Below are 27926 nucleotides of genomic sequence, written 5' to 3' on the forward strand. Positions count from 1 at the left end.
TTCACTTTAGTTGAAACCAGCACAGCAGCAGCTTGCCTTGCTGTCTCAATGTTTTTCAAAAAAGATGTAGAAAGATGGTGATATATTGTTATATAGTGATATATTGTTATATATATTCAGTAAATACTCAAATAAATGGCAGAATGGACAATATTTAACATGTTAACAGAAGAAATTAAGAGAATAACATATTTAAAATGGGGGAATTAATAATATAAATAATACAAATAAAATATATATAGCTATATGATAGATAATTAAGAAGTTTGCATTAAATGTCTGTATCCATTTGCCTTGAAGTACAAGAGGTAGAGTTAATGGAGAATTTGGATATGCGTCCACAGCACTATTTACATATTTTTTCTGCTGCTTTTCCAATTTTCAATTTGACCGATGTCTCGTTTAGGGATCTCTAATGCAAATACTGAAACTGGGTCTTAATTGGGGTGTTCGGTTGATCCAGTCAATGAGCTCCTCATAAGATATGATTAGGTGTGCTGACCTCACAAGCAACTGATGAATGTATATGTTGTTTGTGACATATCTAGCTTATATACACTTAGATATAAGAAATAAGGCTACAGTCCTCTTTTTTTTTCTTTATATGCTGAAAGTAAATAGTCCCCTCAAGTGGTAAGCGCTTAAGCACTGGCTTAAAAAACACTATTATTCCTCAAGGTCATATTGCTGAAGGAATTAACATTGATGCTTACATCTTAACACAATTGTTAAAATGTTATTGCACTACAGACTTCCTGTGATGCCTGCGGAAGGTGGTCAGGAAGGCCAAAGATAGAGGAGAAATTTATGTGTGCAGCATGTTTAGACAAAGATAAAACCTAAAAAATCTGTGATGTTATTTTTTTATCTACAATTTCTTTTGACATTTTCTCTGTAAATTGTGGTGAAAGTGTTGTACAGAAATCCATCAGATTTAGTTTACTGTAAACAGCTGAACTAAAGTGGACAGTAGAGCTCTCTTGTGGCCAAATCACTCAATTGCATTTCTTAAAAAAAAAGCTGGGGTAAAGTGAAATCAGAGAGAGAAATATGATCAATATGTCCATGTATTGCGACTTGTGAGAACGGTCATATATTTAGCCTATACAATCACAGTTATGTGAGTGTGCACACATTTATTCCAAAAGTCTACAACATTAAAAATGAAAACTCTCACAAATATAATATTATTTATTGATAGAAATAAAATGCAACATACATAGGTTCTGTTACCTCGGTTTTTAAATATAACTAGGTGGTTATTAAATTTGCCTTTCACTTCTACAATACAACATTCAACAATCAATGGCAGAGCACAGTCTCTCGGGCGAGCTTTTTGAGAAAGAGCGTTTCCTTCGCCGTTTGGACGGGGGCGGGGTTAGGGGGGAACACAATCTGACGGGGAAACTGACTGCGACACAACGCTGGAGAACTGCAAAATGTTAAGTTTCTCTGGATTTACTACTTATAGGTATGTGTTTGAGTAAAATTAAAATTTTTGTTTTATTCTATAAACTACTGACAACATTTCTCCCAAATAAAAATATTGTCATTTAGAGCATTTATTTTCAGAAAATGACAACTGTTCAAAATAAACCAAAAAAGATGAAATAAATCCAGATAATGTTTTATTTTAGCAGTTTCCAGAGCTGTATATATACTACAATTATTATTCTGGAAGAAAAAGTAATTCTTTAGGAATTTGACCACTCCCGGATGCCGTAGCCAGACGTCACATCGTGACGTCACATCGGGGCCTCTGATCATCAACACAAGCAGACGCTGAATGTGACATGAAACAGAGTAGCGCGTTTTATTTACTAAATAAATTCATGTTGTTTTCTCGCATTGATAACGAGTAAACAGTACTCTGATTATCTGTATATATCGCTATCTAAACATCTGAATGTGAGTGAAATGATCAGACACATTTGACGAGTGATGGATGAAAGCGGACAGAAGTCCCTGTGTGATGATCTGGTGATCATTGTGGAGAATGAAGCGGAGAGTAAGCCGGTGCAGGACAGTGGTGTGATGATGATGATGATGGGTCTGATGGACGTGTGTCCCGTTTGTAAACTGAGTTTCACCAGCAGAGAACCCAAACTGCTGCCCTGCCTTCATTCATTCTGCAAGAGATGTTTACCTTCTGCCTCCACAGCCAGCCCGGCGCAACAATGTAAGACATTCACATTCACACATCAGACACAACCTATTATTTTAGAGGGAAACGTGTCGGTTCGAGCACACTAGGACCTAGCCAGACCAGCTAAACAAGTCATTTGAATTTTTCGGGCCCTAAATATGCAGAGACATCTGTAACATTTGTCTTTAGCACAACCTACGAGATGTAAATAGAGGCCGGGGCTAGTTGTCACACTTCATTCTCGAGTGAACATTTCTCAGGTTAGGTTTTGGCCACAAAAACGGTATTAAACATTTTCATAATATTAATTGAACACATAATGTGATGGTACCATCACAACCACCAAAATAATATCCACACCTGCATCAAAGTGTGAAAATTGTCTGTTACGGTAAAACAATTTTGAAGCACAAAATATTTCATGCAACAACAGAACATACAAAAATATCATTCCAGATAGCACACGTACATATCCAAGATTTCTGTTTTACATGTTTTTATCTGGATAGCATCACAATCTAATGAACATCTACTAAACATCTTAAAAATATCAGAGAATCGTCTCAACCCATCTGACGAATGTCTTATTGATAGGGATGCACCGATGTATCGACTGCCGATATTCATCGCTTATTGCTTTATTGACCAAATTAAAACCATCGTTGGCTATAAGTATGAAATCAATATGAAAAAACAATGCTTTATTTATAATTAACAATCCAGAAATAATAATAATAATATCGGAGTGGTGGTGGCATAGTGGTTAAAGCACATAACTGTTAATCAGAAGGTCGCTGGTTTGAACCCCACGGCCACCACCATTGTGCCCTTGAGCAATGCTCTTAACTCCAGGTTGTTCCGGGGGGATTGTCCCTGTAATAATTGCACTGTAAGTTGCTTTGGATAAAAGCATCTGCCAAATGTTAAATGTAAATGTAAATATCCACAATATGTAGAAGGGTTGGCACTCCTGAGAACATGTAATATTTAGTTTTTATTCTTTCTAGTTTGAACATTAATGTGGACAAACTGTCATAAACGGACGTGGCTGTTGTGAAAGAGCCACTTACAAGTCAGAAGTTTTTTTTAACTCCACAGATTTATTATTAGCAAACGATAGTTTTGGCAAGTCGTTTAGGACATCTACTTTATGCATGGCACGAGTAATTTTTCCAAGAGTTGTTTACAGACAGATTGTTTCACTTTTAATTGACTATATCACAATTCCAGTGGGTCAGAAGTTTACATACACTAAATTAACTGTGCCTTTAAGCAGCTTGGAAAATTCCAGAAAATCATTTCAAGCCTTTAGACATATAGCCAATTAGCTTCTGATAGGAAGTGTACTGAATTGGAGGTGTACCTGTGGATTTATTTTAAGTCTTACCTTCAAACTCAAGTGTCTATTTGCTTGACATCATGGGAAAATCCAAAAGAAATCAGCCAATACCTCAGAAAAAAATCCATTAGTCTGGTTCATCCGTGGGAGCAATTTCCAAATGCCTGAAGAGACCACGCTGATCTGTACAAACAATAGTACGCAAGTAAACATCATGGTACCACGCAGCCATCATACCGCTCAGGAAGAGATGCATTCTGTGTCCTAGAGATGAACGTAGTTTGGTGCAAAAAGTGCAAATCAATCCCAGAACAACAGCAAAGGACCTTGTGAAGATGCTGGAGGAAACAGGTAGACGTGTATCTATATCCACAGTAAAACGAGTCCTATATCGGCATAACCTGAAAGGCTGCTCAGCAAGGAAGAAGCCACTGCTCCAAAAACACCATAAAAAAGACTACAGTTTGCAAGTGCACATGGGGACAAAGAGCTTACTTTTTGGAGAAATGTCCTCTGGTCTGATGAAACAAAAATGTAACTCTTTGGCCATAATGATCATAGTTATGTTTGGAGGAAAAAGGGGGAGGCTTACAAGCTGAAGAACACCATCCCAACCATGAAGCATGGGGGTGCAGCATCATGTTGTGGGGGGTGCTTTGCTGCAGGAGGGACTGGTGCACTTCACAAAGTAGATGGCGTCATTAGGAAGGAACATTATGTGGCTATATTGAAGCAACATCTCAAGACATCATCCAGGAAGTTAAAGCTCTGTCACAAATGGGTCTTCCAAATGGCCAAAAGCATACCTCCAAAGTTGTGTTAAAATGGTTTAAGGACAACAAAGTCAAGGTATTGGAGTTTCCATCACAAAGTCCTGACCTCAATCTGATGGAACATTTGTGGGCAGAACTGAAGAAGGGTGTGCAAACAAGAAGGCCTACAAACCGGACTCAGTTACACCAGTTCTGTCTGGAGGAATGGGGCAAAATTCCAGCAACTTATTATGAGAAGCTTGTGGAAGGCCCAAAACATTTGACCAAAGTTAAACAATTTAAAGGCAATGCTACCAAATACTAACAAAGTGAATGTAAACTTCTGACCCACTGGGAATGTGATGAAAGAAATAATAATAATAATTTTCTCTACTATTATTCTGACATTTCACATTCTTAAAATAAAGTAGTGATCCTAACTGACCTAAGACAGGGAATGATTCTACGATACATGTCAGGAATTAAATATATTTGGCTAAGGTGTATGTAGAGTTCTGACTTCAGCTGTACCTATAGGCTACATGATGAGGAAAACCAGACTTTGACTTCTGAGATATCGAAAATGATAAATGATTTATTGTTAGAACAGTGTAAATTTCAAAGTAAAACAGTGATCTGATGACAAAAGAAGGTAAGTGGTAAAATTTCGATATCAACCAGATATTTTCATATCGTTGCATCCCTACTTATTGAAATCTGAGAGGATGTTACAGATGAGCAAACAACCCCCCAAAAAAATGTCTGCCAGATATGAACACACATCAAATAGAGGTCTGGTGATGTACCTGTGATATCAGGAAAAACATTGTAATTGATTAATTATATAAATGTATTATGTTTAAAAGATGACATGACTCGACATTCATGAAAAGAAAGCTGTGTCTTAAGGACACATTTAAACCTTTAAGTAAAAATCTGCCTTGGTAATAAATATTGACATGTTAAATATCAATATTTATATATTTACACAGCTCACTGGAATACTTGATTCTGATTGGTCGATCGGAGCATTCTGCTGCCAAATACTGGTGTATAGTGAACTGTGTAATTGACTGTTTTCAAGTGATTTCCTACATGGCTGTCTGTTTCATGTCTCTCGTTCTACTCTATGCCTTTTCTTCTTGCATAATAAACCAATTCTGAATAGTTCCACATATTTCATGTGCGTTTATTTCATTATTTGTTAAGTTGACAGCCAGACAGCCATTATCACAAAAAAAGCTTTTTCTTTCTCTCTACTTTTTCTCAGAGACATGTGTAACTTTTGTTATCTTAGCAACCGTACTAAAGCGTACTACTACTTTATTACTTATCCATATCTCTTTCTCTTTTGGAGTCTGTAGTGGAGTGTGTTATGCTTGCCTGTTTATGTTTGGTTTTTAGAAATAAGCATAGACATGTTTAATTTTTATTGTATTAATTTTCGGCACTAAGTCACAACATTTGTCTGTTCAGTGATGTATTTGTATTGTGTGGTGTTGTAACATGTAGTTGGTGTGTTTCTGTGTTTATCAGTGAACACGATCCGCTGTCCGGTGTGTCAACAGGAGTGTATGGATGTTGAAGTCTTGGATAACTTCTTTGTCAAGGATTCCATGGAAGTGCCGAGTAGTACGATGGAAAAGAGCTGTCAGGTGCACGTTTGTTTGGATACAACAATGTCTTTACTGCACTGCATGGGTCACGGCACCAATTAATCTGGTCGGGAATCGAGTTCCATTTTTAAAAAGTCCCATAATCGACTGATTTTATATTTATAACCCCAGTGAGCAGCTGAAGGCGACTGAGACAAGGAACACAAAACTCCATAAGATGTTGATTAATGGAGAAAAATAATCTTTGGAGAAACCAGACTCACTGTGGGGGCCAGTTCCCCACTGACTATCCCCACCCTAACCCTAAACCAGACTCACTGTGGGGGCCAGTTCCCCTCTGACTAACCCCACCCTAACCCTAAACCAGACTCACTGTGGGGGCCAGTTCCCCTCTGACTAACCCCACCCTAACCCTAAACCAGACTCACTGTAGGGGCCAGTTCCCCTCTGACTAACCCCACCCTAACCCTAAACCAGACTCACTGTGGGGGCCAGTTCCCCTCTGACTAACCCCACCCTAACCCTAAACCAGACTCACTGTAGGGGCCAGTTCCCCTCTGACTAACCCCACCCTAACCCTAAATCAGACTCATTGTGGGGGCCAGTTCCCTCTGACTAACCCCACCCTAACCCTAAACCAGACTCACTGTGGGGGCCAGTTCCCTCTGACTAACCCCACCCTAACCCTAAACCAGACTCACTGTGGGGGCCAGTTCCCTCTGACTAACCCCACCCTAACCCTAAACCAGACTCACTGTGGGGGCCAGTTCCCCTCTGACTAACCCCACCCTAACCCTAAACCAGACTCACTGTGGGGGCCAGTTCCCCTCTGACTAACCCCACCCTAACCCTAAACCAGACTAACTGTAGGGGCCAGTTCCCCTCTGACTAACCCCACCCTAACCCTAAACCAGACTCACTGTGGGGGCCAGTTCCCCTCTGACTAACCCCACCCTAACCCTAAACCAGACTCACTGTAGGGGCCAGTTCCCCTCTGACTAACCCCACCCTAACCCTAAACCAGACTCACTGTAGGGGCCAGTTCCCCTCTGACTAACCCCATCCTAACCCTAAACCAGACTCACTGTGGGGGCCAGTTCCCCTCTGACTAACCCCACCCTAACCCTAAACCAGCCTCACTGTGGGGGCCAGTTCCCCTCTGACTAACCCCACCCTAACCCTAAACCAGACTCACTGTAGGGGCCAGTTCCCCTCTGGCTTTTGTTTATATTAAAGTAAAAAATTTGACCCTTTGTTTTTTTTTCTCTCTGCTCTGTTGACAGCCTCAGCTCACATGGTGTTGCTCCCATAACACATCTCTCATGAATTGCATTAGTTGACATTGTATCTTTTGTTCGCAGCTGTGCGTGAGTTGCGATGACAACACTGAGGCGAGCGGTTTCTGCGTGGAGTGTGTGGAGTTTCTGTGCGTCACCTGCATCGAGGCGCATCAGCGTGTGAAGTTCACCAGAGATCACACACTCCGACAAATGACGGAGCTGTCCTCAGGTCTGAACATTAACATGTATCATCAATACAGGACATGAGACGCTTACAGTATGAACGGCTTGATTTAACATTATTCACCTAACTGGCTTTGTTGAGACAGCAAAGTTGATTGGTTGTGCACTAGTTATTAATTAGTTATCGTTGCTTTATGATTAAGATAATTGCTTAGTATGCAAATGAAATTGCATGTAAATCAGTATTACATTTATGTACAGTTTGGTTTTATTACAGTGGCCCCAAAAAGTATTTTAACATTTTAGTCACCCTTAAAAATGTCTGAATGGCAGCCAGTTAGATAACAAAATATCAAAGCAAGTGTCGTATATATGAATGATTGGAAGATCAAGCTCTTGTTTTTTTTTTTAAGCAGAACACTTTTTTTCAGTGTGCAGCAACTATGACAAGCCCATTCAACATTTAATCAGGATTTGTAGGATATGAATTACGTCCATCTATAATTCCTTTTTTACTAGTTAAAATGCTAATTGTTGATATCAGCAATGGAATTACTCCTACTGAAAGTGCCAAGTATCAGTTATCTGAAGAGTAATTAAAGGTATAGAAGTCTGTAACGTGGACTCAGAGAGGGATCCATATGCGGTTTATTTAGCACAGGAAGTTCAGTGTACAGACAGGCAAGGGTCGAATAATCAGGGCAATCAACAATATCAGAGGCAGAGCAGAAATGAGGTAGGGGATCAGGGCACGCAGCAAACAGCAATAGAAGTAGTCCAGGCAGGGTCAAAACACGGGTAGGATAGCACAGGGCATGAATAACGCTCAGAAATGTAGCCGAGGCAAACAAGACTTCACAATGAGTGAACAAACACACAGGACTTAAATAGTTTGAGTCATGTGGAACAGGTTTGTCGTGATCAGTCCAGGTATGTGGGCACTGGGAAATGTAGTCCAATGTTAATACTCAGTTGACAAGACCTCCGGTGGCCGATTGAGGAATCTTCACTGGCGTTCATGACAAAGGCTTTCTTACTATTGACAAACACATTACAGATATCGGAAATTAACATTGCCACTGCCGAAAACCAAATTACACTTATGAAGAATTAGCACATCAGTAGTAAACTGTAGGTATTAATATAAAAGATAGTTTTATGTATTAAGTATTGCATTGCTGATGTCTGTGATTACACTTACAACAGGAGTGAATGACCGATCATTGTCATCATTGTACTAGTGAAAATACAGTTACAGATATAAAAAAAACAATTTACTAGCTGAAATTTCATTTTTGATCTCAAGAATAGTTTTTTCCACAAGTTATGGGGCAAAACATTTTTTTTTCTAGATATCTTTAATTCATATCCTGCACGATTAAAGGCTGATTCGGCTTGCCATACAGGAACTAAATAAAACTGCATAGGAATGCATTTAATATGTTGCGCATGTACTTTTATGAATCATCGTTCACAGAGGCGATGGGGGCGTCCACACAGAAGCCTGTTTTCTGCGACATTCACAAGCAGGAGCCGTTGAAGCTTTTCTGTGAAACCTGTGATCGACTCACCTGCAGAGACTGTCAACTACTCAAACACAAGGACCACAAGTACAGCACACGTTTATATCACATTTACTGACTAAAGGACCATGAGGCTGTAGTAAGAAATCACCTGAAACGAAGATACAAGGATAATAAACACAGAAATAATGTCAGTCCGTCAGTTTTTAAAATCATTAATGTGACACTCATATTTTTATAACTTTGCAAAGACCACGTTAGTCTTGTGTCACAAAAGTCGTGGGGCTATACTTGATAGAGCTGAACTTGGATGGTAGCAGGACATTCCTTTAACATAAATGTATATAATATTGATATCTTCAGCATGAGTTATGATTGAACTGAACAGCTAACAGAGTTTTTCTACAACAGTTACCAATTTATAGAGGATGCATATAAGAACCACAAGGAACACCTGGAAAACATGACCTGTCAGCTTCAGGAAAAGAAGAAATTAATAGAGGACGTATCTAACGCCATCAACAATGGGTAAATATATATTTAAGTAACATTAGCCTAGAGTATCCATTAGTGCTCCTCTTCTTCTGCTCTTGAAGTCTATGGCAGCCCATACATAGGAATGTTTGGCACACTGATAAAGGACACTTTCAAATGTAACTGTCCAGACGCGGAGGCAACTGAGATTCGTTAAAAACTAATTGAAATAAATACAATATTTGTTGTATTTATGTTCAGCTCTAAAATATTTAATTGCTATGAAATTAATTTTGAAAACCCCTTATCCAGTAATCATGAATAACAGGAATAATTTTGGAAATTTATTGTAATAGAGAATTTTCTGTTATATTGTGTTATATTATATTATTATTATTGCCACTGTTCAAATATAATATCCAAATAAAATAAATGCAAATCTTCCAAGTTAATACTATATCTATGTTACGTTTATGTTGTTATTAACAGTCTTCAGCAAGTGGATGAAAATCGCAAGACTGTGGCGAACGAGATAAAAAAATCCATCTGCAATCTCATAATGGAGATCAACAGGAAAGGAAAGATTTTAGTCAATCAACTCGAGGTACTGTTCAATATTTATCCTATTAAAATATGATATATTTGATATGATGTGTTATACATAACTATGTTTAATATTAAGGCGATCACAAAAGACCATGAAACTCTACTGAAAAGGCAGCGACAGGATGTGACCTCACTCTCCACACATCTCGATCACGTGATCAACTTCACTAAGTGGGCAACAGCCAGTAACAGTGGAACTGCCCTCCTCTACTGCAAACGCTTGGTAAGAGTATTGGTCGGTCATTTGGTCCCACATGTGCATTTGAAGTGTTTTTGAATGAATCTTTTAAGTAAACAAATCTTTCTTGTTCATTTTCATTGAATGACTGTGTTCACGTTTGTGTTCGTTTGAGTTAAGGATTTAATGACTCACTTATAACATAAGATGTTCATTTGTCGCCACCTTCTGAGCTAAACATGTAATTTGCAGAAATGGTCAGAGAGCAAATTTCTTTGCAATTCTTCCCATAAGTCCTGCACCCCAGAGTCTTCTCTTTACTGTTGTACATGAAACTGGTGTTGAGTGGGTAGAATTCAATGAAGCTGTCAGCGGAGGACATGTGAGGCGTCTATTTCTCAAACTAAATGTACGAGACTCTGATGTACTTCTCCTCTTGTTTAGTTGTACATCTGGTCTTCCACATCTCTTTCTGTCCTTGTTAGAGACAGTTGTTCTTAGTCTTTGAAGACTGCAGTGACACCTTTGGATGAAATCTGCAGTTTTTTGGCAACTTCAAGCTTTGTATCGCCTTCATTCCTCAAAACAATGATTGACTGACGAGTTTCTAGAGAAAGCCGTTTCTTTTTTGCCATTTTTGACCTAATATTGACCTCAAGACATGCCAGTGTATTACATACTGTGACAACTCAAAAACAAACACAAAGACAACGTTCAGCTTCTTTTAATGAATCAAATATCTTTCAACTGTGTTTGATATAATGGCGAGTGATTTTCTAGCACCAAATGATCCATTTATCATGATTACTCAAGGAGGAGGTGTTGGAGTGATGCTGCTGTCTAGATTTGATCAAAAATGACTTTTTTCAAATAGTGATGTGCTGTTTTTACAGCAGTAATGTCCTGACTATACTTTGTGATCAGTTGAAGGTGAATTAAAGTACCAATTTCCATCCGAAACATCAAAATCTGAACATTATTCCAAACTTTGTCCACCAGTGTACGTTAGCTTTTGCTGTGAAAATAACACACGAGAGCAAGTGATCTCCTGATACTACCCAAGGTCATTAGGACTAATCAAATGAAAAAAAGAGACATATAATTAGGCTGATTTGATGGCAACTTGTGATTGAAATTTAAAGTGTGAAATGTTTGTGTTTAGCCTGTGTAATAACAATTAGATCAAATAATGTAATATGTAATAATTGCGACAGGTGGACTCATGTTGCTGTTCGTCTGACGGTCTTTTTTCTCCTCAGATCACGTGTCAAATCCAGTACCTCATGAGAGCGAAGTGCAACATCTCGTATGTTCCTCAGAGTTCAGTTCGATTCCAGTGTCGAACAACCTTTTGGGCTTCAAATGTTGATCTTGGTAAGATGCTTCCACAATCGATCATTTATGCTCTTAATGTTCTTATGGGCCCATCTCTGGACATGTAATAACATTTGTGACACCCTAAATGACAATCTTAATATGCTAATGAGTATTGTTGATTGAATAACTGCTGTGAAAATCATATGATGCATTTTCTTTCAGCGTTGTCGCTGTTTCTTTTGAATAATGAAAAAGCATTTTATTGAAAAAAGAAAAGCATCTTTCAGTTACTGCTTTTTTGAATAATGAAAAAGGCAAGTGACTTTCTTCATTAAAGTGAAATGAATGAAGGGGCTCTCAATGAATGTAACATTATAATATCAGAAGTTGTCCATATTCCTCATGCGCCATTTTCCAAGTATTTTCATGTAAAACCTGTATAATTAAACTGGTTTAAGGTTTAGACCAACAAGTGGATTTTAAATTCCCCAAACTTTGAGAACAACTTATTTATAGTATGGTTTGTAATATTGTGAAATTCATGCAGATTTACAACTTCTCTTTTTTTGAGGAGATTTTTTCTTTTTCTCCACTATTTGGAATGCCCAATTCCCAATTCGCTCTAAGTCCTCGTGGTGGTGTAGTGACTCGCCTCAATCCGGGTGGTGGAGGATGAATCTCAGTTTTCTCCGCGTCTGAGACCGTCAATCCGCGCATCTTATCACGTGACTTGTTGAGCGTGTTACCATGGAGACGTAGTGTGTGTGGAGCCTTCACACTATTCCCCGCGGCATCCACGTACAACTCACCACACGCCCCACCGAGAGCAAGAACCACATTATAGCGACCACGAGGAGGTTACCCCATGTGACTCTACCCTCCCTAGCAACCAGGACTATTTGGTTGCTTAGGAGACCTGACTGGAGTCACTCAGCACGCCCTGAATTCAAACTCACGACTCCAGGTGTGATAGTCAGCGTCAATACTCGCTGAGATACCCAGACCCATATGATTTACAACTTCAGCATTCTTTAGTTATCAAATTGATATGGCGCTATGTTTTTGTTTTTGGTCAGGATCTATTATCTATTATTATCTACTATTTATTTAAAAAAGTACATTACAAAAGCAATTCATATGAACAGTGACTGTAATACATTTGTTCTATGATGAACATGTTTTCACTTTCTGATTTGAAAGTAATTTTAAAATTAAAAAGTGTGTGCGCGAGGGTGAGCGTGAGGGTGTGACTGCGTGCGTGCGTGTGTGTGAGTGTCCGTGACTGTGCGTGACTGTATGCGTGCGTGTGTGTGTGCATGTGAGTGCGTGTGTGTGTGAGAGCGTGCGCGTGAGTGTGCATGCGAGTGTGCGTGAGTGTGCGTCTGAGTGAGTGTCTGAATGTGTGCGCGAGCACGCGTATGTGGCAATGTGAATATTACAATGAGTGAGAAATCACCTCAAGTTCTCAAATATGTCCATGTTATACTTGACCTATAAAACTTCATTTAAAACATTCGTATTGTGGGATAGGTTATTCACCTAATATTGAAGTTGTATAGTTTATGCATGCATTATCTTTATTTTGTATAAATTAAATTAAATTATACAATTATACAAAAGATCCCTGAAATTCTGGGGTCTATTCTGATAGTACCAAAGGAAAAACTTGCTGGGTTAACTCACCATCTGAGGGTGTCTGGTGCTCTGATGTCTCTTGAGAATGATATGGAGGAAATAATGTATGTATTAAGTTGTTGTTTAATGTGATATATGCCCGGTGATAATCCTATGATGATGTCATCAGAGCATGTGGAACATCAGCACCCTTACTTGCCAAATATAGCCTACTGAATTTAGTTGAGGGGAAAAAAAGGACTGTCTACACCAGAGAACACAAACATACCTGACTTTGTTCCAAATTGCATATAGACTGTGTATAATAGGCTATATAGGAAGTAGTATTTTTAATGCTGTGTAACAGTGTGTGCCCATTCAAAAGCAGCAAGGCGTTACTCCTCTCTCTCTCTTTCTCTCTCTCTCTCTGACTTATTGCATAAAAAACATGAACGTATATCAGAAGTCTTGTTGAACGGTACAATACAACTTACTGAAATGTGTCATATCTCATGTATTCTGACAATCTGTAAATGTTGAAATGACATGGAGAATATCTCATGCTTTTCCGTTAGCGCTCAAGTGACACCAAGTGACAATCGCACACGCAGTCTGTTCATGTTTCATACGCAAGTCTCTCGCCACAAATCACACAGTCAATTAGCTCTTTCTCCATTGCCTCAATGAAACCAAATTTAATACAAATAAATCATAATAAATCCACATAAATACTTATGAATAAATAAAACGACATTAATCCACATTTTCTTTTTACCACATGTTTTTCTCTTTTACTGACACTATATTAACTGATTTGGTTTGGCTAGCTTACCTTGTTGTTTTGATTGTTTCTTAGTACTGTTCAATTAGAATAAGCAGCTTTGCCACATCTTTAAACAAACCTGGGAGCACTCTCACGGGCCTACGTTAGACACACTGTATGTCTTTATCTCATAAACAATTAAATATGATTCAGATACTTTAAATTGCCCTATTTAATTGAGCTTTATTACTAAATTAATTGTAACTTTTTAACTTATTCCATTTTTTCTTCTTGTAACAGTCAAAATAGAGAGCTTCACAACCCCCCGTGAAGCTCTGGCGACCCTCAGTCGGGGTCGTGACCCCCAGTTTTTGAATCACTTAGTTAATGCATTAACTTTGGCAGCTATAAAATACTAAAATAAAAACTAAATATACCAAAAAACTACATTGAAATGACGAATTTAAAATACATATTTCAAAGCTATAATAATGCTGCTTTATTAACCACTAATTTGTATCATGGTTTGCAAAATAGTAAAATATCAACTTCAGCTTTAAGTTCTCATAAATGTTCCTGATTGTTTTCGCAGGTTCTCTAATTGTAGAGAAAATTCCATTCCGTCATCTGAGTGGTCCACAGTCGTTGTCTTTCCATCAAATGAACACAGGGCCCAGACCGGATGGTGTTCAGGGTGGGTTCCTGAGCATGCAGCAGCAACAACAACAACAACAGCAACAGCAGCAGCAGCAGCAGAGACAGAGCACGCTTGTGCAGCTGCAGATGCAGGTGGAGAAACTGAGCCAGCACACCAACCGACATCAACCACCTAATCAGTGGCCATGGTGCCATGGCATACGCTTACCTGGACCGCCCCCTCATAGACCCCTGCAGGGCGGGTCACCATCTCAGTCTTTACCCAGCATGCCTCAACACGGGCGGCGATATAATGCGAGGAGCCCTCCACCTATACTGCAGCCCTCGGCTCTGCCTCCACAGGTGAGGTGCCGTTTTACAGCAAGTGTGCTCTAAATATGGCATTTTTACAGTTGTGCTCATAAGTTTACTTTACCCTAGAACAAACTGTGAGATTTTGTATATTTAGTACTTCCATGAAGAAGCTGCAAAACACACTCCCACACCCATGTTTAAAAGCTCACCTTACATGCATACAGTGCACTAATTGCAAATGATTGCCCTTATTTTACAGAAACCCCCATTAAAAAAATGTTTCAATAATCAATAAATAATATTGTATATTTTTGTAATATTATGATGAACATACATTTCTTTCTTGTTTTTTTATCCTGTCATTGAAAGGACGTATTTTTCCCTCTATCACTCAATCACAGTATACAGATCTGAAATGCAGGTGGAGCACTCACACAGTTAGGAATTCAGTCTGTTTTGTGATCCCAAACACCTTTCCCTCTGTTTCTTTGAATATCTCGGCCTCTGAGTGGACTAGAAGTTTAACCCTCTGGGGTCGACGGACATGCCGGCGCGTCCTGCTGGATATTTTCATCATTACAGCAGAAACAACTGAAATACTCTGTCATTTTTGGGTATACAGATAAGTGTAAGACATCATTAGAGACTATAAAGTGTCTACTTTTATTTGTGTACACTCACAATAACAACAAATCTTGTGCTTTTGTAAAATAAAGAAAATAAAAAGGGTGAGCTTTCAGCAGTCTCTGTGTTCACAAGCATATTTCAGAAACACGTCACAAAAATGAAAACTGAAACTCAGCAAATACTTATCATACAAACATGAAACATATGTCTAAAAAAGCTTAAAATGTCTACTTTTAAATAAAACAATTTAAATTTAAAACAATTATTCTCCTGCAATGCAATCTGTTTCAAACAAAGCGATGTACAGTTTTTCCAAGGCTATCTAATTATCTGTAATGTGATCACACCCATCAGCAGAGCGCGCCATTCATACGCTGATGTGCTGAAGCTATCAATGCAAATGTACACGCCCCCAGCCATGAGGTCTGATGTAAACACAACTCAACTTTTCTGCGTGTTTGTAACGATACACAGGCGACTGTGAGGTTTGATTGAAACACATTTCATTAATTTTTCTACGCGTTTACAACGATACACAGACGAGAAAGCTCCAGGATATTATTGAAGAGTTAACATTTTCCGCAGAATAAGAGCGGGAATCCGATGAATGTTTAAAGCAGGTATTTAAATTGTATGCTGTATGATATAAATATGATATGTAATATGATATAAAAATAATATGAATGTTTAGATTATATTTGATCTTGTGTTTATGCTGCCTCATTATCATCAACAAAGCTTGTGCTTGCAAATATGTGTTCAGGTTAAAAGAGTAAAATAAACTTTAAATATGCCCATATTAGAAAATCAGCATATTATAATGATTTCTGAAGGATCATGTGACACTGAAGACTGCAGTAATGATGCTGAGAATTCAGATATGATCACAAATTGCATTTTACAATATATTAAAATAGAAAACTGTTCTTTTAAACTGTAAAAAGAGTTCAGAATATCAATGTTGTGTCTGTATTTTTGATCAAATAAATCCAGTCTTGGTGAGCAGAAGAGATTTCTTTTAATGGTAGTGTAGGTCTGAAATTAATTAAAGTCTTTATGTAAAGAAAATGTATAGTCAGATTACTTCTTTTAACTTAAAACTTGATTTTGATCATTAAGTCTCCTCACATTCATTCTCTTTCTGTCACATTCCTCATTGATAGGCCAGGGGAGGGGTCTTTGTCTCCTCAGGTGTGAATTACAATCAATATTCATGATAGTTCACGCCTCCTCGCATATGACCTTTCTAAAAGTGTCTTACAAAAGTGAAATGACTATATTGTTTTGTATGAATGAGTGATCAGGATGGTTTTCACATTATTTTGTAGCAAAAACTCTAGGCTACAAGATCCAGTTCTCAAAAGTCTTGTGGACAAATATTTAGTATGTGTTATATGACCTTATTTCAGTGACCTAACATTTTAGTTTTTTAATAAACCACGCATAAACATTATTTTCTCAAAACTACTCTAAGTCTACTGGACTTTATCCTCTTACCACTACCCTATCTTCACATAGCCCGAGCTTTCTGCGAGGATGCCAGACCCCCCCTTTATTTTTCCCTTTGGTTTGTTATTTATTATTTTTTTTTAAAACACCACACCCAATGTGTCTGTCTCTTGTTCAACCTGCCTCACCCTCAAGATTAAGGAAAATCTTATACCTCATTCATGTGGTCCCTTAAATATTGTGCTTTCTTTAAAGCTGCACTACAGAACTTCTATAGACAACCTAAAATCCCAAGTAACTTGCGGAGAAACATTTTACGTCAGTTGTGTTTGACATTGCTCTTCTGCACGGATGAATCTCGTGGTTTGAGGAAGCCTGTTTTGCCTGTGATCATGGAGATTTTCATCAGCAGAGCCTTTTGAAAAAATGCATTTATAACCGAGATATTACTTGCTTTGAGGAAGACAAATAACACTCTTATTTACAGATTTATGATTTTTCAACTTTTACCCACCAAACTATCTTTGTATTGTACTGCACATATAAATGCAAGAGGTGAAACTTGTGGTATGGCTGATATAAGTTTAATGGATTAGTAAACAATATCCCCAGAGTCATTTTCATTCATTAAAGCATGAGAACCAATAGCTAAATAACATACCAAAATATCATATCCAAGCATTATAGCGAGTAAACAACTTGGCAAAAACAATTCAACATCCATCTGGAGACTGCTGTGCTGATGACTTGACCGTCAACACAAACCGTGACGCGATCGCCAGCTCTTCATTCTGTGCTTATGGAGAAATAATGTAAATCTGCAATTTCACGTCCAATTCCACCCGATTATTGAAGGTTTATTGTAGTGAATTAGGGTAAGGCAAGGACAGGGTTTTGAATATGGATTTTCACTTATGGACTTGTGTTCATTTTTAAACAAAAAATCGTACGTAGTGCAGCTTTAAACTAGAAGAATAATTGTGTAATTCTGAACTTGATGTCTTTGTTTCTCATAGAATCTGAGTGGACTCATCAATAATCCCATCTACCCTCCTAAACCAGTGGAGGTGCTGCCGAGAGGACGCTATCCCCACAATGCTGCTGTCTCTGGTGCAGGTTCACTTCCTTCTCCGCATGCTCTCCAGCAGGTTAGTGTGATAAAACACAAATTCTGAGCTTCTGTGCAGAATATTGACTGATAGCCAATTAATTGGCCAATATTTGCCTCTATTTTGCGTCAGCTGATAACCATGCCGGTTTGGTTTAGTGACAAAAATCTATTTATATATATATATATACACATGACTGTATAGGCATTCTTTTCACCATCTTCTGATCAGTGAATGGATACTGAACCATTTGTGCCGAAAAGTGATTAATTGACGATCGATTAATCAATCGAGCCTAATCAATTAAATTATTAACAATGATTAATCAATCATTGATTTATCATTAACATCCCTATATCCTACCCTTTTACATACTTGTGCATTTGATCTTACATATAAACTTACATTTCTTGTACATTTGTCAACTACCCACATTGTACATTTGAACATTATTTCATCAGTTGTCTCTAGAAATCAGCCTCAACCATTGAAAACTCAAACTAAATGTTTGCATATGTATTTGAATGTGTGTTCTGAATATGCTAAAAACTCTGTTGATTTCTTTGAAGCAAAACTTTCAGGTGACATCGTACCTGAACAGGAGATGTGAACCCAGTGTGCTTTTGTCTGGTCAGAGGCAGAATTATCCCCCAGCTTCGCTCTCCACACCATCAGATCGAGCTGGTACGCTTAATGATCTAAAACTCATCTAATGGTTGTGTAGTTCATTATAGACTTTAATCAGAGAAAATGTGACAGTGTGTTCAATGTGTTGAACCTCTTTGTCGATTAGGGCTGTACCATACAGTCATATATCAATAAATTGCGATTCTTTATTATTCTTATTGTACTGATATTTAGATATTTCTATTTTGTATTTATTTATGCTTGAATTCGTATAATTTCCTCTGAAAATCCCCACATTTCTCAGGTCACCTTACTGGACACACTGAAAACAAACTGAAAACCAATTATTTTATTGCGATGCATTACAATGTATTGAATTATATTAATCATGACATGCATCGTATTTGAGGAATTTGGTGACACCCAGCCATATTGTTGATTATTTAGCAGACATAAACATCCATTTAGTCTAGACGGACTTAAGTCTATAATATTTATTCCATGAACAACAAGTATGTTGTGTAAGAGCAGTGGTATACACCACCCGTCAAATGTTTTCAGACTCCTACTTATTCTTTATTGTTAAACATAATTTAAGCAAACCAGAATATTCTTTCAGAATATGGCCATTTTCTATAATACACATTTTGAAAGTTATAAAAATAACTGAAAATGCTTAGAGTACAGACAACCATACATTATTGCAACATTTGTTCTCAGTACGTTTCATTTGTCCTAATAATTTCTTTTTGTTAGAACATGGATCAATCATTTCACAACTTCTGCAGATTAAAATGATTTCAAACACCACAAAAACCTCTTACTACAATAAATGTAACTTTTAGTGGAGTGAATTAACTCTAGATGAGGTTTCTTTGTCATTTATTTTTGTTCACTGATACATTCAGCAATAATTTTTGTAAATCACACCTTAACCAGTTGGGGGCAACAATTGAACGTCTGAGTCATTAAACCATTGATAAAGAGTCATCTAATTATACTTTATTCAAATGTGTGGCTACAAATCTACTAAGAAAATGTTTTCCCCACAAATGACAGCAAAGCATAGATATCATTTTTTGAAAACAATATTAGCTAAAAATAACAGATTTATTTACGTCCTGATGTCATTGTAATGAAATCAGTCACTTTTACTCATAATTCATCCTGCCACTTTTTCTCCTTGTTGAAGGAGATTACCAAAGTAAACGAATGACACTCCTCCTCTCCTTCAGTTGGTCAACAGATCCTCACTCATTCAGCAATGGGGTAGATGCGCTCAATGGGTCAAACCAATGAAATGCTCCTTCACAGCCTGCACTCTAATGCTATTGTCTCACGCTATTATCAGTCTTTACAGGCATGAAAAGCCACTAAAGCAGTCTTTGCTCTTCAAACTAGAGCTTGTTGGCTTTGAATGGGAGAGATGTCAGTGAACAAGAAATATGATCGAGTGTATGGAGGTTAACAGGAATGATTCATTCACTTAAAAGATGATTCCTTCGCAAATGAAACATCACTACTGTATGCAACGTACTTGTAGAAAGCATGCAGCTAGCAAGATTTACGTTGCATCAAGAATATTAATGAACCATGGGAATTTTTTATCAGCGGCGCTGCTGAATGCATATAGGGCAAAGACTGTGAAAGTATAGTAATTACATAGTGAACAAAAATCATACTAAATTAACTAATTTCATGCATATAAGATTTGAAGGCAAGTCAAGCTTTATTATAAGCCCAAGGGGCGAGTTTTGGTGCAGCATAAAAATGAGGAAACATATAATACAAATACATTAAAACAATAATTAAATTAAATGACACTAACATAAAAACACATCATTCAAACACCTTACAAGTTTAAAAGCCTTACTGCAGTGGGGATAAAGGATTTCCTATACCGATAACTTTTATGTTTTCTAGGCATACTTTAATGAACACCAGAAGGAAGCACTACAAATTCATGAAACAGTGGGTGGTTAGGCATTCTGTAAAACAAACCGTTCAAAAATATTTGATAATCCGTTCTGCTTAATGCCTGTGATCTTACCACATTGGTTGACAAAACCATTCAGTGTGTTTCGTACAGTACAGGTACAGCAAAGTACAGGTTCGATGGAAGATTTATAATATATGCTCATAAGAGTCCTACTGATATTAAAAGAAGAGAGCCTTTTGCATAATGCCTCAGCATTGCGTCAAAACGCTACTTGTTGTCAATGATAGTTCCAAGGTACTTGTAACTACTAGCCCAATCCACCATTTGAATATTTATGAATGTTGGTTGCGGGACAATAGGGCTAGATCTAAAATCAATTACCATATCTTTACTCTTGTACATTTACTTGCAAAAAATCATTTAGATTCATAGATTTTCAAAACCATGAGAAACGTACAATTAGTTAAGTGTGTCCAAACCTGTTACTGGTTGTGTATATTTATGTAAATACACCACATCTTCTCTCTTTTCTTTGACCTTCAGCACAAGGAAGACTGTTTTCTCAAATGTCTGTCACCTCGTCGGAACCAAAGACCAAGTAAATATTCTACTAATATTCTTCTGTTAATTGGAGTTGTTTGCTGCAGTGATGTTCTTGTGTTTGCCATTTTCATTTGTTTGTGTCTGCATTATTTTGAAGTTCTGGGCTCTGGAAGCGAGTAGAGGCCCCTCAGAGTGGTCCTTCAAACCCCTCTACTAAGAGAAGGCGCAGGACATCCCCAGGCCCGGTTATTGTCATCAAAGATGAACCAGAGGATGATGATGAAGTTCATTTTGTAAGTGTTTATTCAAACAGTACCTTAGTCTTTAATAGCTAAATGCTGAGCAGATTTTATGAAACACAAAAGAATGTTATACAGGTTTTAAACAAAATGAGGGTGAAAAAATGATTACAGAATGTTCATTTTTTGGTGTATTTTTGTCTACGTTAGGTCAAGAGCAGTGCTAAAGCCAGTCTTCCAGACAGCACGGGTGTTCAGTCCCAGACGCCACAGCAGGGTGAGCAGCCATCAGAGACAACCCCAGAAATAGATGAAGACCCCAATGAGGACTGGTGTGCAGTGTGCCAGAACGGAGGAGAACTGCTCTGCTGTGATAAATGCCCCAAAGTCTTCCATCTTAGCTGCCATATCCCAACTCTTACTGCATCACCAAGGTAAAAGTGTCATTCTTGATGGGGCCGTGTGTAATTTCTGGGCCACTAGTGGCACCAAATAAAATTGCAATTTGGTTTAGTGACCCAACTGAATGGGACATAACAATACTGGCCAACCAATAGCATGAAATTGGGATGTGACTATCGGTTTGGTTGACCAGTGGAAGATGGGTGTAGTGTTTCAAACTTGTTTGAAAACAGTAATTATTTTTGACAACGGAAGTGACAGAAATTATTCACATTTCTTAATCTTAAATTTATAACCCCAAAATGGAAATCATAAACAAGACCCCAGTGAAAATTCTAAAGTACTGAATGAAATTGATTGCATAATAAAGCTTTCACCTACAAGATGAATCTGACAAATCTGATTGTGGTTTCTGTTTGTATTTGTAGTGGTGAGTGGTTTTGTACATTCTGTCGTGACCTTACCACACCTGAAATGGAGTATAACAATGGTTGCAAAGAATCAGACAATGTGAAGAAGGATCCGGATTCTGAAGTATTTACTCCTGTGGATAGACGAGTATGAACAACTTTTCTTTCAGTTTTATTATAGTTAAGTTGTTCCCAGACCTGTTCCGGAGGCCCCCAACACTTGTTGTATGCATCATTTATCTGACTTTGAGTACGAGCTGTTAAATGGAATCAGATGTATTTGAAGAAGCCAGATCTTGGATCAGTGCCAAAAATGTGTAGTGTTGAGGGGGTCTTCAGTAACGGGTTTGAGAACCACTGATTTTGTTGACTCCTCATCAGAGTGGCTAAAATGGTTTTATATTTGCAAAATATTTAGAAGTAGGATTTAAAGACAACTTTCATGATACATTTGTTGTGTTCACGCAGAAATGTGAGCGGCTGCTGCTTCGTCTTTACTGCAATGAGCTCAGCACAGATTTCCAGGAACCTGTAACACCATCAGTAAGATCAAATATCTAACATGCCATTCTAGATAATGACATTTTTATTGTTTTTCAAGGGAAAATATAGGTAAACAACATCAGCAAAATCAAACACAAAGAGCACAATACACAACTGAACATACTCGAGTATAAAATACAGTTTTTTACATACTGGCCAATATTTGGCTCTATTTTGCATCAGCTGATAACCATGCCTGTTTGGTTTAGTGACAAAAATGATAGTACAGTACTACATACTGTGCAGGGTAAACGTTCGTTGGTGCTACTGCTGAGTCCATGGCTGAGAAAATAACTGTCCCAGTTAAGTGTTGTTACTCCAGATGAGATGTAAGATTGAGCCAACCATCTGATGACAGCAGACTGAATAAAAGCTGCAGGAACTTGCCTAAATGTGCTGCGAGATAAAGCACCATGTATAGAATGTCCACAATTGATTGTAACAGTGACCCATCTTTGGCACCAAGATTTTACAGGAAGTACTCCAACGCTTGGCTGAATAATGTTTCAGAAACTGGGAGCTGATTACATCAGGTTCTGCTGCCGGATGGTCAACAAAGTGGGGAGGTGATGTCTTCACTGGGTGGTAGAGGTAGAGACTGAAAAGGGTAGCATATTCAGTTTGTGGTAAAGGTTGAGAAGGGGACTTTAATGGGTGAGGCGTTAGTGTCTTTAATGGGTGGTTGAAGCAGTGTAGTTGTCTGGAAAAGGGAGTATTTTCATTGGGTGGTAGTGTAGTGGTCTAGTATGGAGAGGTAGTGTCTTCAGTGGGTTGGAGAGGTAGTGTAGTGGTCTAGTATGGAGAAGTATTGTCTTCAGTGGGTTGAAGAGGTAGTGTAGTTGTCTAGTATGGAGAAGTATTGTCTTCAGTGGGTTGTAGAGGTAGTGTAGTGGTTAGTATGGAGCGGTAGTGTTTTCAGTGGGTTGTAGAGTTAGTGTACTAGTCTAGTATGGAGCGGTAGTGTCTTCAGTGTGTTGTAGAGTTAGTGTACTAGTGTAGTATGGAGAGGTAGTGTCTTCAGTGGGTTGTAGAGGTAGTGTAGTGGTCTAGTATGGAGAAGTATTGTCTTCAGTGGGTTGTAGCGGTAGTGTAGTGGTCTAGTATGGAGAAGTATTGTCTTCAGTGGGTTGTAGAGGTAGTGTAGTGGTATAGTATGGAGAGGTAGTGTCTTCAGTGGGTTGTAGAGGTAGTGTAGTGGTATAGTATGGAGAGGTAGTGTCTTCAGTGGGTTGTAGAGGTAGTGTAGTGGTCTAGTATGGAGAAGTATTGTCTTCAGTGGGTTGTAGAGGTAGTGTAGTGGTATAGTATGGAGAGGTAGTGTCTTCAGTGGGTTGTAGAGGTAGTGTAGTGGTATAGTATGGAGAGGTAGTGTCTTCAGTGGGTTGTAGAGGTAGTGTAGTGGTATAGTATGGAGAGGTAGTGTCTTCAGTGGGTTGTAGAGGTAGTGTAGTGGTCTAGTATGGAGAAGTATTGTCTTCAGTGGGTTGTAGAGGTAGTGTAGTGGTATAGTATGGAGAGGTAGTGTCTTCAGTGGGTTGTAGAGGTAGTGTAGTGGTCTAGTATAGAGAGGTAGTGTCTTCAGTGGGTTGTAGAGGTAGTGTAGTGGTATAGTATGGAGAAGTATTGTCTTCAGTGGGTTGTAGAGGTAGTGTAGTGGTTAGTATGGAGCGGTAGTGTTTTCAGTGGGTTGTAGAGTTAGTGTACTAGTCTAGTATGGAGCGGTAGTGTCTTCAGTGTGTTGTAGAGTTAGTGTACTAGTGTAGTATGGAGAGGTAGTGTCTTCAGTGGGTTGTAGAGGTAGTGTAGTGGTCTAGTATGGAGAAGTATTGTCTTCAGTGGGTTGTAGCGGTAGTGTAGTGGTCTAGTATGGAGAAGTATTGTCTTCAGTGGGTTGTAGAGGTAGTGTAGTGGTATAGTATGGAGAGGTAGTGTCTTCAGTGGGTTGTAGAGGTAGTGTAGTGGTATAGTATGGAGAGGTAGTGTCTTCAGTGGGTTGTAGAGGTAGTGTAGTGGTCTAGTATGGAGAAGTATTGTCTTCAGTGGGTTGTAGAGGTAGTGTAGTGGTATAGTATGGAGAGGTAGTGTCTTCAGTGGGTTGTAGAGGTAGTGTAGTGGTATAGTATGGAGAGGTAGTGTCTTCAGTGGGTTGTAGAGGTAGTGTAGTGGTATAGTATGGAGAGGTAGTGTCTTCAGTGGGTTGTAGAGGTAGTGTAGTGGTCTAGTATGGAGAAGTATTGTCTTCAGTGGGTTGTAGAGGTAGTGTAGTGGTATAGTATGGAGAGGTAGTGTCTTCAGTGGGTTGTAGAGGTAGTGTAGTGGTCTAGTATAGAGAGGTAGTGTCTTCAGTGGGTTGTAGAGGTAGTGTAGTGGTATAGTATGGAGAAGTAGTGTCTTCAGTGGGTTGTAGAGGTAGTGTAGTGGTAAAGTATGGAGAGGTAGTGTCTTCTGTGGGTGGCAGATTTAGTGTAGCAGTCAGGAATGGGAAAGTAGTGTCTTCATCGGGTGTACAGGTATTTACAGTGCATCCGGAAAGTATTCACAGCGCTTCACTTTTTCCACATTTTGTTAGGATACAGCCTTATTCCAAAATTGGAACTGTAGCTGTAACATAACAAAATGTAGAAAAAGTGAAGTGCTGTGAATACTTTCCGGATGCACTGTATGTTGTCTAGAATGGGTGAGGCGGTGTCTTAAGTTGGTCACAAAAAAATTCGTAATAGTAATGTTGTGCTGTACCTGTACTCACTACCCACCATAGGATACTGACTTCAGAAGTGGTACATTAACAGACTCTTATTGCTGTTAAACTTCAAAATACCATCATAGTAATTGCAATGAACAATGTCGTCTCTTGTGAATTGGTTCCACATGTGATTTTGATCAGACCATTTCATGAGACTACAGTGTTTGTATTCCTCATTTTGTCATACTCGGTGCTGGTCTAGTTTTTCTATTTATTTTGAAGCCAAGGCCAGACTATGTTTCCCAGGCCGTAGCTTTGCTATCAACTGGATGTCTCACGTGTTCTCTACAATTCTATGTTAGATCTTAGCTAAAAGCATCCAAACACCCAATATCAAATCTTTCCATTTAATGACCAGAACTGTTTTCTCTTTGGCGTACTTACCCTGTTTTACTCTTCAAATTTCAGTCGATGCCAGAGTACAGTGAGATAATAAAGACACCAATGGACCTCTCTGTTATCAGAAGCAAACTGGAGAACACTGGATATAAGACCCCAGAGGATTTTGTTGTGGATGTCAGGTTGATTTTCAAAAACTGTGCAACTTTCCATAAGGTATGTCGACATTGGTTGTGTTCCATTTCAGATGCTAATAATATGATCATAAAGATCCTGATACAGTATCTTCAAGAACTTGATTCTACTTAAAACATACAACTTAGTGTTGGGGAGAGAAACTGACATACATTAGTGATGCTACTAACTTAACTACATATTTCAATAATGTCCGCTGTTTTCAAAATAATGTGCATTTTCCAGTAACAAGCTAATTTTTCAACAAGTAGCAGTGTAGCTTGACAAAAAGGTGTTTTTATCACTGTTTTTATGTCACATTAGATTGTGCGTGCAGCTTTAGAGCTAAGCACGCTGAGAAGTTGTAGCTTTAAAGATAAAGCTCATAAATTAAAAGTAGCTTCCCTGAATAAATATATATATATATATATATGATAAACAGTGGTTGCTGCTTGACTGGGCTGCACCATGCAAATCTAACATCTGATGTTGAGTTTTAATGTTTTTTAGGAGGATACTGAGATGGCTAGTGTTGGAACTAATCTGGAGAATTTCTTTGAGGAGCAGTTGAAACTCTTGTATCCAGAACGAACGTTTGCTGGCATAAAGGAGGAAGATGTTGCTTCTGTGGCTCCTGAGAAAACTTCAAGTCCTTCATCAGAGACTGCTCAAGATACTTTGCAAGAAGAGGTAATTGTGGGACCCTCCAGTGAAGAAGTCCCTCAGGGAGAATCTCATCCTACAGATATGGAAGAGGGGCCAGAGAAGTTGAACACCCCTGTGGACTCTTGTCCTGTAAACACAGGCACAGACACAGACAGTAAAGCAGCTCAGGATCTGGAGGGTAATCAGACTTCCTCAAAGAATCTTCCTTCATGACTGGATGGTGACATAAACACTGTCGCAAGAGCGTGAAATCTCATGGATCATTGGCAATAATTTTATTGTATATGTTAATTGTTTTAAGCATTTGGAATATAGGCAATGCAACCACTACAAATGTTATATAACAATGTGATGTGTACTATAGGCACAATCAAATAATAATAATAATAATTTGAGATTTCCATTTAATTGATAATGCAATTACCCATACAACAAACTAAAGATCTGACAAACATGCTATTATTATGCCACTCATTATTTTCACATGTAAATGAGCTTTGCAGTTTGCTGCAAATTATTGGTAAAAGTTAGCAGCTCTTCACCGGTAGTGCTGAATCTGCTGCAAATTGGCGGCATGGGTACACAGGAGTAGAACAGAAACTGAACATAAGTCATGTAATTCAAGTAATCGTTCTTTCGAATTTTCAAATCGAACTTTCTCTTATGAAAATCAGAACATTCTCCATTGTTGCCAAAGGTTTGCCGGAGGTTCACCACTACCGCTGAGGAGCTGCAAACTTCTGGCAAACATTTGCAACAAATCAAAAACTCTTTTGCTCATTTAGATTTGTTTAAATGGATGTGCCGTTATTTTTTTATTTATTTTTTGTGGAACAGAAAATTAGAAATTTAAGCCGAATCTTCACAGACCTCTTTTCCATACAACAACATTTCATAGTAATCATCTGTCAAGGTCTAAAATGGAAAAAAACTGCCATAAAAGTTGTCCATATAATTTGTTAACTTTGTGTGAGGAATAGTCCCAGTTTTTTTTACTGATAATCTTACCCCTGTTGAAGCTTGCATCCAGTGCGGTATCAAAAGGTGCATTTCCACCATCAGGCCGAATGGTTCGGAGCATGGTGAGGAACGGTTCCAGTAGCATTTCCACTTTCTCTGCCTGGATTTCTGAGCACGGTTGGCTAACCATGCTCAACAGTGCTGGTGGAATGCCTTTAGTAGGTGGCACCTCACAGTTGTCAATATGCCAATACCAAGGTAACTCATTTGTTTCTAGGTAGCTGGCAAAGTTTTCTGTGGTGAGGCTGATTTAATAAATGTCTTTTAAAAATAGTGTATGTTTGGTGTATCTTCATGATTTTCTAAGACATTACAGAATCATTTTCTGCAAAGCTGCTTTAAAACGTGTTTTGT

The 27926-nt window shown here is 38.3% G+C and overlaps 1 protein-coding gene across 1 annotated transcript; it reads left to right on the forward strand.

Moving 5' to 3' along the window:
* Positions 1 to 1765: 1765 nt before the first annotated feature.
* Positions 1766 to 27926, forward strand: trim24 (tripartite motif containing 24). Its single transcript, XM_052118099.1, has 18 exons — positions 1766 to 2179; positions 5774 to 5892; positions 7215 to 7362; positions 8794 to 8926; positions 9251 to 9367; positions 9803 to 9917; positions 9996 to 10142; positions 11357 to 11471; positions 14384 to 14790; positions 17835 to 17966; positions 18497 to 18611; positions 21037 to 21091; positions 21194 to 21329; positions 21486 to 21709; positions 22106 to 22235; positions 22556 to 22630; positions 25782 to 25928; positions 26397 to 27926. The coding sequence occupies exons 1-18, from the start codon at positions 1942 to 1944 to the stop codon at positions 26763 to 26765; spliced, it is 2922 nt and encodes a 973-aa protein (XP_051974059.1). The 5' UTR covers positions 1766 to 1941; the 3' UTR covers positions 26766 to 27926.

Source organism: Xyrauchen texanus, chromosome 45 (assembly GCF_025860055.1).
Source record: "Xyrauchen texanus isolate HMW12.3.18 chromosome 45, RBS_HiC_50CHRs, whole genome shotgun sequence".
In the NCBI taxonomy this organism is placed as follows: domain Eukaryota; kingdom Metazoa; phylum Chordata; class Actinopteri; order Cypriniformes; family Catostomidae; genus Xyrauchen; species Xyrauchen texanus.

Coding starts and splice junctions, on each gene's coding strand:
- trim24 (XM_052118099.1), top strand. CDS start 1,942: ATGGATGAAAGCGGACAGAAGTCCCTGTGTGATGATCTGGTGATCATT. Junction 11,472..14,383: donor GGCTTCAAATGTTGATCTTG/GTAAGATGCTTC, acceptor TTGTTTTCGCAG/GTTCTCTAATTGTAGAGAAA. Junction 17,967..18,496: donor CTCCGCATGCTCTCCAGCAG/GTTAGTGTGATA, acceptor ATTTCTTTGAAG/CAAAACTTTCAGGTGACATC.